General features: G+C 40.5%; 1 protein-coding gene across 1 annotated transcript in view; it reads right to left on the minus strand.

Moving 5' to 3' along the window:
- LOC134401622 (DGAT1/2-independent enzyme synthesizing storage lipids-like) overlaps positions 1 to 12982 on the minus strand; it is a 51018-nt gene that overhangs the window by 18983 nt on the left and 19053 nt on the right. The window contains exons 6-7 of the mRNA XM_063130734.1: positions 9260 to 9320; positions 3960 to 4099 (exon numbers count right to left, since the gene is read on the minus strand). Of these exons, the coding sequence (XP_062986804.1) occupies positions 3960 to 4099; positions 9260 to 9320 (201 nt within the window). The remainder of the gene's footprint in view (positions 1 to 3959; positions 4100 to 9259; positions 9321 to 12982) is intronic.

Here is a 12982-nt window from a genome sequence, read left to right on the forward strand (position 1 = left end):
GTGGTCACAGGGCATTTTTGAAATATGTTTAGTTTAATAGTGGCATCATTTTATGACTATAAATAAATAATAGAATAGTAGAGTTGGAAGGGGCCGATAAGGCCATCAGGTCCAACCCCCTGCTCAATGCAGGAATCCACCCTAAAGCATCCCTGACAGATGGTTGTCCAGCTGCCTCTTGACTCCCTCTAGTGTGGGAGAGCCCACAACCTCCCTAGGTAATTGGTTCCATTGTCATACTGCTCTAAAAGTCAGGAAGTTTTTCCTGATGTCCAGCTGGATTCTGGCTTCCTGTAACTTGAGCCCATTATTCTGTGTCCTGCACTCTGGAATGATCAAGAAGAAATCCTGGCCCTTCTCTGTGTGACAACCTTTCAAGTATTTCAAGAGTGCTATCATGATTCCCCTCAGCTTTCTCTTCTCCAGGCTAAACATGCCCAGTTCTTTCAGTCTCTCCTCATAGGGCTTTGTTTCCAGACTCCTGATTATGCTTGTCGCCCTCCTCTGAACGTGCTCCAGCTTGACTACATCCTTCTTGAAGTGTGGTGCCCAGAACTGGATGCAACACTCAAGATGAGCCCTAACCAGTGCCGAATAGAGGGGAACCAGTACCTCATACGATTTGGAAGCTATACTTCTATTAATGCAGCCCAAAATAGCATTTGCTTTTTTGCAGCCACATCACATTATTCGCTCATATTCAGCTTGACATCTAGAACAATTCTCCAAGATCCTTTTAAATACTGCAAAGTGAAAGAATAAACATGTGGAGCAGCACCCATGTATGCACTTATTCTTATGATCCTGAGGGATTTTTTGATCTCTTGATCAGCAATCTCTCCCCTCCCCCCATGCTGCACGGTACAAACTTGTCTGGACAAGTACAAGTGCTCTGGCTTATCTAAAATAGCTTGGTCCTGCTCCAACTAATATAATTTCTTCTCCATCTTATATAGTGTGTATACATACGTTTGCATATTGCTTGAAACAAGTTTTCTCCTCTGCCTGATAAAAGCTCAATATCGTTTAAGCAGGAATAAGTAAGCAGCTGGAAATTATCCAGTACAGCATGATTCAACTTGGGCTTTTCCAATAAAGTCAATCATCCACATTTCCTCGTTGTGAAAGTACTGCTGGGCTGGCTGGCTGGCATGGTGAGTGAGAAAGCTTCTATACCTGAGTCAGCAACAGGCAGGCTCTTTATTTCAGTGGCTGGGTGTAGGAGTGTGTGTGTGCTCCATCCAATAGATCTGGAGGGCTGGAGAAGGCTGGAGTGGAGAATTTGGTTTCTTTTTCCTAGGTGTAGAACTTGGCATTTATCCATAATGTAACTGCAGAACTGATCTCTTTAGGGAATCTCTATTACAGCACACGATACATGATATGGGAAGGTTCACGTTTTGTTAAAGTATCAAATTTAGCCAAAAATATTTTACACATCAATCTACCAGTAGGTAGTGATGACCGCGGACAGGAGGAAGCGCAGATCCCAAAGCCCTGCTAGTCTTCTGCAGGCAGGATGGTGGGGAGAGAGGAACAGCATTTCTGCTGTTTTATTTCCTTTATGGGCTTTGCCATTACAACAATAAGGAATTAAACTACACTAGGTCCAAGGCCGATGTAGATTTGCTGGGGATGTGTCTTGGCACCACCTTCCATTTTCCAACATTGGAGAAGAAATAGCTGTGTGGGGTGGGGGTGGGGGTGTTCTATGATCTCTGCATCAGATCTCCTCCCGCAAGGGGAGATCACTTCTGCCTGCCTGCCTGTCTGTCTCTCTCTCTGCCCTTGTATGGGGAAATCTGACATATCCTATGACCTCTGGGACACCTTCCCAAAGACCACAAAACTGCAGCTTTGACCTTCCAATTAAATCATGGTGCAACCCTACAGGTCTGCAGGCCAAACAACAGACACCTCTGAATCCCAGGCTTCTGAGAATCCAATATCCTGCTGGCCTATTGCCAGCAAGAGAGGCAGAAGCCTTTTTTCCTCTTTCTTTTAATCCTCTCAATCCTCTAGTGATTTTTTCATTAGGCAGGCATTTGAGCCTGCCTACATTTGAGCCTGTCTAGCCGAGTAGTGTGCCGAGGACTGGGGCTGAGAGGCCTTTGATTCCGGTGGAGCCACTGCTTTCCTTCTCCCCTCCTTGCCTACTGGTTCACTATCTCCTCAGTCTCCATCTTCACCCCAAAGGTCAGAGATCTTACCTCAGAGGAGGTGGTGCAACAGAGCTTTCCACAGCAGCCGGGGAGTGGAAACATGGGTGAGAATTTCCAGCTTTGAGTTCATAGCTCCATCTCTGGCCTCAGAGCGGGAAAATCCCCAGTAAACCTTAGCCCCTCAGATACTGCCCTGGGTCCATAGAATTGCTTTCTCCATTGTAGAAATGAGCCACATATTTTACACATTTTCAGAAAGCCTAAAATACTATTTCCAAGGTAAAACTGTGCATGATTTTTAAAGATCAAAGTCTTCCACTTACGCTGAAATATCAAGATGCCTAAGCCCCAGATTTAATGAAAAGCTTTTGAAAAAATAATCTATTTTTCAAAGTTGTACAACTGCAAAGCAATAGAACACTAATAAAATAACAATATTTTCAAATATTACTACCATATTATAAACATAATTTAAAAATATTTTACAGCTATTTACCATATCCCAAAGATATTAGTCTTCTTTTTTATTTGTCTCAAATCTTTCCATTATAGCTCTAAATACATTTCCTGGTACTTTCTGATGTTTGTTTATTAAACACTGTAATGCAGTCTTTGCCTACAAGGCAAAAAAATTTAAAAAATGGGGGAGGGAGGGGGAGAAATGAACAGTTCATTATTACAATGTAACAGAAATCAGAAATCAAAATTAAAACCAACATTTAGTCTTTTATGAACAGCATTATTACCCGATAACGATATTCATATTTTAATCCTGAAATTGCAAAGCAGGTATAATTTGCACAAATACAAAAAAGGAGTAAAAATTATTACGTATCAATGGGTGGACTGGAATTAGGGTTCTTATCCTTTTTACTTAATGAGGGGACTTCCACTTTTAAATATTGCAAAGCGAAAGAATAAACATGTGGAGCAGCACCCATGTATGTATGCACCTAGTCTTATGGTCCTGTGGGTTTTTTTGATCTCTTGATCATCAATCTCCCCTCCCACCACAGTGCTGCATGGTACAAACCCGTCTGGACAAGGACAAGTGCTCTGGCATATCTAAAATAGCTTGGTCCTTCTCCAACTAATATAATTTCCTCTCCATCTCATATAGTGTGTATACACACATTTGCATATCATTTGAAACAAGCTTTCTCCTCTGCCTGTTAAAAACTCAATATCGTTTAAGCAGGAATGAGTAAGTGGCTGGAAATTATCCAGTACAGCATGGTTCAACTTGGGCTTTTCCAATAAAGGTCTCCCATCAGTTTCTTTTAAACTTGCTGGGACAAATCCTTCACCCAAAGAAGTGTTTGTTTCTCCTGTCACTCACTTGGCACTTTTTACTCTGGCAGGAAGGGCAAGAGTCAAACAAACACTCCAACTTACCCCACTGGATGGGAGGGCTGGCCCTGAGGCCAATTGTCATTACAAAGGGAAAAGGCCATAGCTCAGGGATAAAGCATATCCATAGCATACAGAACGACCCGGATTTAGTACCCAACATTTCCAGGCAGAGCTGAAAAAGCCTAGTTCTCAAAACCCTGGAGAACTGCTGCCAGTCAGAACAGATGGACCAAACTGTCTGACTTGGTACAAGGCAGCTCATTAGAACATAGAGCGAAAGAATTCCCAATGTTGTACAAACACATCTGTTTTGTTTTTATGTCTCTCAAAGGATCTTCACACTTCACCCACCAGTTGTCATTCTCAGACGGCCTGGTACAAAACAAATGTTTAGGACCAAGGTTTTAAGTTTACTACTTCAATATTACGAAAGTAAAAACTTACTTTTTTCGCCAGTTCCTCAGCAGTTGTATTTGGCTCATATGGAATAGGATCCCCAATATATGTGCGCAGTTTCACAGGAAAGTTTCCATACATTGGGACTATTGGCAGACGAAAATACTCATATATCCACCTAAATATTTCTGGTTCATTACGGGGAAAAAACAAAAACATTAAAAGTGTAGCAGGTATAATAATGTTACTAAATTCATTAAAATATCTTGGAAATAATGGTTTTCAACTTTAAAATATGTAGTTACACATGGTAAGCAGGAACTTTGGGGTCTGAGTCCAGAGCGATCTTGAATATGTGTGACTCTGAAATAGTTTTATATGTTAAGCATTCTAAGCAAGAGTTGCTTACTGAGCCCTAGGCTGCATTTGCACATAATAAAAAAAAGTCACAGCAGAATGCCACGTGGCCCAGCAGCAACAAGCTTTGGGTTCTGTGTTATCCCTTCCTCCTTTATTATTATTATTTATTACATTTATATACCGCCCCATAGCTGAAGCTCTCTGGGTGGTTTACAAAAGTTAAAAACAGTGAACACACACACACGCATATAATTTAAAACTATGAAAAGCATAAAATACAAACGAAAACAGACAATATCCATTTGGCATGGCCATGAGGAAGATGTCAGAAGTTTCCCCTCTCATTTTCAACTAACAGTGATTATTCAGTATGTCAGAACCTGGACAAACCAGCTTTCCCCAGCTTGGTGCACTCCAGATCTTACGATCAACTCTATTACCTCTGACCATTGGCCCTGCTGGTTGAGGCTGTTGGGAAATGTAGTACAAAATATCTGAAGGACACCAGGCTGGGTGTCCTTTTCACGGTCTAGCTCCGCCCTATCTCTCCTCTCTCATCTCACACTACTGCCCCACTCGTGCTCTTCGCTCCTCTGGTGCCATGTTTCTCACCTGCCCAAGGGTCTCTACTTCGCTTGCTCGGCTTCGTCCATTCTCTTCTGCTGCCCCTTACGCCTGGAATGCTCTCCCAGAACATCTGAGATCTACAAGTTCAATCTCAGCTTTTAAAGCTCAGCTAAAAACTTTTCTTTTCCCTAAAGCTTTTAAAACTTGATGTTACTCGGACTTTAGACTGTTAGTTATACTGTTAGTTTTTTCCCTACCCTGTGCCTGTTTACCCTACCCAGTGCCTGTTTGCATTCTCTCCCCCTCCTTATTGCTTTACTATGACTTTATTAGAATGTAAGCCTATGCGGCAGGGTCTTGCTATTTATTGTTTTACTCTGTACAGCACCATGTACATTGATGGTGCTGTATAAATAAATAAATAAATAATAATAATAATAATAATAATGGGAAAAGATGCCCTAAACCGGAGTTAACACTAACTGTAGTTCTCAGCTGAGGCGTAATAGCCATGTTCACAGGTAATAAGCCAAATATTTTGGCTGCTTAAGTCACAAAGTAAATGAGCAGCATGCTCATTCACACAGCCTATTTGTTCCTGCTTTGCTCTTCCCTTCACATGAGCAGTTAAACAAACCAGGCAAGGATAGCATAGCATGGCAACTGAACCTGGGATTATTGTTTATTGTCTCCAAACAAGCTAGAACTTCTAAGCCAACAATAAACTGTAGTTTACAGCACACTTATGAGTCACGGCTTGCTTGGGTGCAAAAAACTGTAATCCAAGATTTGGACAATACACTAAGCCAGGGGTCCCCAATGCGGTGGTGTCTGTGAATGGATCCAGAATGTGGTGCACCTAAAAAGTAGAAGAAATATATAGATCATTTTTTAAAATGCACACACATCAATTTGTGTGAAATGCATACCACATTCTAGCAATGATATTTGGATTTCAACAAAATTGGACCTAATATCCAAATAAACAACCATCCTAAGGTGGGATTTATATTGAAAGTGTTGTAAGGTCTCCAGTTCATTGCATTACAGGAGGTGAGTGTCTATCCTTCCAATGTTGTAATATCAGTCCTTTAACTGTCAAAAGAGTGCAGAGAATCTATTCATGCTGAACATTTGTTAATTTCCATGAGGCAAGAAAATAATTTAAAAGTGTGTGTGCATCAGGGAATCTTAAAGACTGTTCAAGTACAAAATTTATCTGTGTAATAACTTCCTTTGAAAAAGAAACAATTACCGGACATTGCCAAAACATACGTTTTAATAGAAGCATTTAGCTGTATTGCACCACCAGCAATTAGCCAAATTAGACAATCTCTCACTAAAGAGACATTGTAGTGTCCAATAAACTCAAAAACTAGGGATGGACGGACTAACCCACATCTGGCTCCATCGGGACAATCAACAACATAAATCCCAGGGCCAGTTAAAACCTTATCATATGCTGTCAAATGGCTGAGAGTAGAGAAAAGTCTTAACATGGCACTGAAAGAACGACAATGTTGGCACCAGGCAGACCTCACTAGAGAGAACGTTCCCTAATCTGGGGGATGGGACGGTGGCACCACTGAAACAGACCTCTCAGCACCTCCCTCGGAGGAGGCACCGGGAGGGGGTGGTAGTTCAAAGAGCACAGTGGAGTGTTCCAATAACATTCTGAAGACTTTTCCATTTGGTTCCTCTAGTTTTTTTTACTGTCTACAGTGCCTGATAGCAGCTCCCCAGGGTTTCAAGAAGTAGCCTTTCAGAGCCATCCCTTCCCAGGAGAAAAGGTGAATAGGCTGCATGCACACTGCTCATTCATATGGTAGTTTAGAAAACTAGAATTCATGACTTATTTGTTATGTGCAAATAGGGCCAGTGAGTAACCAACTGAGGTGAAAACTTCTGATCTCCTCGCAGCAAAGCCAGATAAGGGAAGACAAGTCTATGAGCTCATGGTCATGAACATAACAACTAGGCCTTAAAATTTAAGCTTGTAAATGAGTCTAGTATTAGGTCCTATACACCAATAACCCTAGATACCTAGTAATTGTATCGTAACATAGTAATAGAAAAATATTTCATGAGTGGGAGGAGAGCTGAATTCTTTTTTGGCTTTTATATGAAATTATTTGTGACTGAAGTCTGCCTTCTTTATCATATATTTTACAATTGTATATACAACTGACTAACATTTTATGAAGGACTCAGTAGCTGAAAGGCAACTTCCTTTTATTTCTTAAGCAGTGTGGTATCTATAAATTAAGTGAAAATCAGTTTTAATGGGGGGGAGCCCCTAAAACAGTACCTTGGGCAGGGCGGGCGTGGAAGCATGTGTGAGATTGGCAGGAACATATGCTAGGAGGCAGAGCGGAAAGAGAGCTTGCAGAGTAAGGAAGCTACAGGACTGCTTTCGTCGCCAGCTGAAGACCTTTTTATTCACTCAGTATTTTAACACTTAATTTTAACTTAAATTTAAATTTTACTGTTTTAACTCTGTATTTTAATCTTATATCAACTTTGCTGTGTGGTTTTATCCTGGTTGCGCTTTTTATATTGTATTTCGTAATTGTGTTTTAACCTGTTGGGTGTTTTACTGTGGTTTTAATTTTTGTGAACCGCCCAGAGAGCTTCGGCTATTGGGCGGTATAAAAATGTAATAAATAAAATAAATAAAATAAATAAAACAGGATAGACTGCTGAGTTGCAGGTTGGTTGACAAAAACAGTGAGCTGAGAAGCAGGGACCAGGAAGGAAGACATAAGGTCTGAGATAGAGCCAAATTAGAAGAAATACCATTCACACCATTAGAAGTGGCTGCTATTGGGGAGGGTCAAGTTGAATCACAGGACTGGCATGGGGCCAGGAAGCCTTTAGCCACTTCTGTTCCTGCGGTGGTCCCAATCAGGCCTGCTATTTCCACTGAAAAATGAAGCTCATATTAATTCCAGTGGGAGCTTTCCTCCCGATACAAATAAGGGTCGAGGACTGATTTGGATTGTGACACTAGAGGGAAGAAGAGAGTTAAACCCCCTCACCAGGATCTTGAAACAGATTGCCCCATCCCATCCCAGGCCTACAATTACTAGAACTGTGCAGCACCTCGGATGAATGTCCGAATTCGAGCCAAGGTGGGCTGATTTGGCCTGCCTTGCCTCGGTTCCAAGGCAGTTCTGGTTCAGCTCGACACGCCTCAAAGCTGATCAGCTCCAAACTTCGGAGCACTTTGAGTTGCTTTAGAGCGGCACTGGGCTGCTTCCCTTCTGCCATTGCCGCCACCCGCTGCCGCATCTGAGAAGAACCAGGCCACAATGTTAGTTTAGTACCTCTATGGCCACCGTAGTTTGTGGCCATAGAGGTACTAAACTGTTTAGCACCTCCATGGCCACAAACTACGGTGGCCATAGAGGTAATAATCAGAGCCCCCACGATATCTTAAAATCGCGGTCTGGTTCTTCTTGTCATTGGCGCCAATGGCAGCAGGTAAGCAGGAGGAGTAGGGAAAGGGAGGCTTTTCTGAGACACCTTAGAGAGCCTGAATCTCGCCTCGGCTTTGGCACCGATGTGAGGCGGGAAACCCACGAAGCACCCTGAGGTGAATTGGGGCTGTTTCGGGGGCTCTGAATCGGCCTCCGAGCCAAATTGGGGGGTATGTGCACAGCCCTAACAATTACTTTTAAAAAGTCATTCACATAGTCACTAGTTTGTGAATGGTGTTGTGTTTTGCTTGGCCCTAAGAGAAGGATACAGGCAGGGAACTGGAAAAAGGAAGGAACAAAAGAGAAGACAGGGGCTGAGGAAGCTCACAAAAAGAATCTGGGACCAAGTCATTAGTATAAGGCAGCCAATTAATGGGCTGCAGAACTCTAACCTAATTTTTCAAAATGCAATTTCCCAATGGAGGCATATCAGATCTGTGAACAAATTCCAAGTATTTTAACAGTCTATAAATAAATTTTAACTTGGTGTTTTAAATTTGTAATTTTGCATTGCTGCTGTTTTTATCTGGTTGAGCTTTTATACTGTATTTTATATTATGGTTTTATACTGTTGTTTTATACTTTGAATGTTTTTAATTTTTGTGAACCGCCCAGAGAGCTCTGGCTATTGGGCAGTATAGAAATGTAATAAATAAATAAATAAATAAGAAGTCTTGCAGCACAGAATGTTATGTAAGCCTGTAGGTATTAAGGCTTGGCAAATAATTGTGTAAGGAAGAGTGAGACTTGAGCTCAAGAAATCTCTAAATCTGCATGCATACACTTCCAAACAGTTTATAAAAGTGCAAATCATATTACCTTTTTTTTTAAAGTCTACCATCATATGCATCAAAGACAGGTAGACAAAACTTCAAACAGGCAATAAATGTCACTGAAAACAAAATATGAAAACAACAACAACACCAAACTGAATTAGCTTACTTAGTCCTCCAAGTGTTCGAATGTTTTCTCGAATATTCTGTGTGAACATGGGAATGATGGGCTGCAATAAGTAAGTAGAAGACATATATTAGCAATATCTTTCCAATAATCTAAGCTTTGGAGAGCTTCAACTATGGGGCAGTATATAAATGCAATCAATCAATCAATAAATTCCACGTTAAATATCTATCGACAAGTGACATACTTACAAAGTATTTAATTAATCCTTACAAAGGATTAATTAAATCAGAACTGAGTGGAGTGCATTACGTTAAAGTGTTTATTAGTTAAATTTACACTTGTATCCTGGTCTTAATCTAAGGAGAGGAGATGAAAGCAATTCCACCGCCATTCCCTTTTCACAACCACCCAGTAAAGAAGGTCACATGATGAACTTCACAGTCAAACAGAGATTTGTCTTCTATGCCAACCCAATTGCCTAGGTGTGAAAGAGACAAGCTCTAGTGCTTGGAGAATTCATATAAAACATTTTTTATTAGTATCCAAAGGTGCTCAACGTTTCGGACAGGGAGTCCTTCATGAGGAGCTATAACAATTCAAAATAATCAAGTTAAAATAGAAAAGAGGAAAGAGGAACAACACCTGGAAACTAAGTTACATTCTTTGAAAAATTGTTTCAGAATCACAACTATTCTTGTATATAAGATTTGTTGTTAACAGAAAATTGCATGGAAATTTTCCAGCCTTTATACCTTGTCAATCCTACAGGGTAGGTATTAGGCTTGTTATTCATAATGAACAGATACTACAGTTCAAAAGTCAGGTTTCTCTGTTTTTAACATCATTGCTTCACACATTAAAGATAGCAAGTACCTTTTCTTTAATATATACATACAGTAGAAATTATCTTACCGAAATCATATCTTATACTCAACACGAACTATGATAATACACTTATACTTAACACAAACTATGATAATGCAGGGTTTGTGTTAAGTATAAGTGTATTACATTTCTGTTAACAACAAATCTTATATACAATAATAGTTGTGATTCATGAAACAATTTTTCAAAGAATGTAACTTAGTTTCCAGGTGTTGTTCCTCTTTCCTCTTTTAACTTGTTTATTTTGAATTGTTACAGCTCCTGATGAAGGACTCCCTGTCCGAAATGTTGAGCACCTTTGGATACTAATAAAAAACTTTTTATACGAATTCTCCAAGCACCAGAGCTTGTCTCTTTCATGCCCACGCTATTTGGTGCTTTTTTCCCCTCACGAACAAACCCAATTGCCTAGCCACAGCATCATACAAATACAAATTACTACAAATTACATTTCTTCCTTTCTTTCAAAAAGTATATGTAATTTATAACTTACAATATGCCTTGCAAGTATCATGTTGATTACATGGACACTGTAGTGCCCATGTAGTTAAGGATGGTGAGTAGATTCTGCATTCTGCCATTATAAAGCAGTAATTGGGGGTGGGTCATTCTAACGTTCATAAAATGGAAAAAGTTTCAGTAATCTTGCTGAAATTTACATGTGCCAGAAAGAAATGTTGGTTTTACATACCCTGAAAATTTCAAAAAAGATTGGTGAAAGATTGAGGGAAGGATGGTAGCTTAAAATACAAAAGAAAAAAAACCCCTTTCTGAATCAAAATGACACATGAGAATATGTGCTCATGCTATTTGGGAAATTGAGACCCTTACCCATCAATCCAGTGGCAGGGGTCTTCTTCCTCCCTCCTTCTAGTTGGTGGAATGGCTTTTCTTTTTTTAAAATTCCCTTCGGTTGATTTTTAATGAATATTTCTTTGCCCCATTAGCGTGAATATGGATGCCATTTTCAAACTTAGCACATACATGCTCAGTAGTGTCGCTCTCCCCCTCCCTCCTGCTTCAGCTAGATGCATGCTGAAAATAAAATGGCTGTCTCCTCTAGCAGTCATTTCCTGAGTGGAATCATCATCATCATGGCAGTATGATCACTCTCCATCCCAAGCTGTTAAAATACATTCACCACAATAATTACACAAACCTGCGCAGCATCTATACAAGGCAAGCAAAGCAGCCCAGTTACCTCTAGAGTGAGAAATAAGTCCTTGCTGCAGCTTCTAACCAGTGTACGGCTGTGCCAGAGCTGTGGATATTAGCGGTGCATGGAGCCAATTGTGGTCCTGCCCTGAGAAAGCCTTTTCTCATACTTATGCTGCTGCTCCAGATCAGTGGGGAGAGCCAACTCTCATCACTAATAGCAAAGGGTCAGGGGTCCCCTTGTGCCAGTGCTGCAAGTCCTGAACCCTGCGGTGTGCAGAGCCTAGGGCTGGGCTTTAACAGTGCAATCCTATGCACATTTATTCAGAAGTAAGATTGATTTTCTCAATGTGCGTAGGATGTTCATAATCAAGCATCACTTTGACACCCTTTTTAATGTTGAGAGGTGCTCCTTTTTTTTCCAGAGCAGTACCAAGTTCTTATTGAGATTTTTTTTTTTTTAATCCCAGGATTTTCTGAGCCACACTCTTTCCAAATCTTCAAAGAAATACCAAAAAGATGTGTTGGGGGCATCAGCCTCATCTTCCCCTGCTATGCCTTACGCATAATTGACTTTGACCAATCAGATGTTATTTGCCTGATTGGTGTTGCCTTGATTATTGTTATACAGTGAAAGAAAGAAAGATAATATTAAAGCCAGCTGTCAGGCTAAGACATATGGCATCTGTTCAGATACTGGCATAGTTGGCATATATAAATCTTGGCTTAATAAAATTAAATGAGCATAAGCCTTGTGCCTGTGCAATCCTTTCTCATGCCATCCTTTCCCTCCTCCCTTCTTATGTTGCTAAGATTAACTAAAGAAGCCTTCGATTAACATAGTTTCCTATTACATCTGAACATCGTCTCCTATTGCATCTTACATTTTAAACTGTTGATTTGTGTTTTTAACCTGTTGGTTGTTTTATTATGGTTTTAATTTTTGTGAACCGCCCAGAGAGCTTCGGCTATTGGGCGGTATAAAAATGTAATAAATAAATAAATCATTATTATTTACATTTATATACCGCCCCATAGCTGAAGCTCTCTGGGCGGTTTACAAAAGTTAAAAACATTGAACATTAAAAAGAAATATAAAAAATTTAAAAACATAAAATACATACAAAAATTGACAATATCCATTTAAAAACAACAATTCTTGGGTCAGTTAAAAAACTCAGCATATGCTGTTAAACACCCGGGAGAAGAGAAAAGTCTTGCCCTGGCACTGAAAAGATAATAATGTTGGTACCAGGCGAGCCTCTTCAGGGAGATCATTCCATAACTGAGGGGCCACCACTGAAAAGGCCCTCTCGTCATTTTCCAAGCTTCCCTCGGGGTAGGCACCTCGAGAAGGGCCTTAGATGTTGAGCATAGTGTATGGGTAGGTTCATGTCAGGAGGCGTTGTCAGGTATTGTGGTCCCAAGCTGTGTAAGGCTTTATAGGTTAAAACCAGCACCTTGAATTGGGCTCGGAAACATACAGGCAGCCAATGCAAGTGGGCCAGAGTTGGTCTTATATGCTCAAACCTTCTGGTTCTGGTTATCAATCTGGTTGCTGTATTTTGCACAAGCTGCAGCTTTCAAACCATCTTCAAAGGTAGCCCCACGTAGAGCACATTGCAGTAATCTTATTTGGAGGTTACCAGACCATAGACAACTGAAGCTAGGTTATCCCTGTCCAGATAGGGGCATAGCTGGGCCACCAACCGAAGCTGGTAG

The sequence above is a fragment of the Elgaria multicarinata genome, chromosome 7 (assembly GCF_023053635.1).
Source record: "Elgaria multicarinata webbii isolate HBS135686 ecotype San Diego chromosome 7, rElgMul1.1.pri, whole genome shotgun sequence".
Taxonomy (NCBI): domain Eukaryota; kingdom Metazoa; phylum Chordata; class Lepidosauria; order Squamata; family Anguidae; genus Elgaria; species Elgaria multicarinata.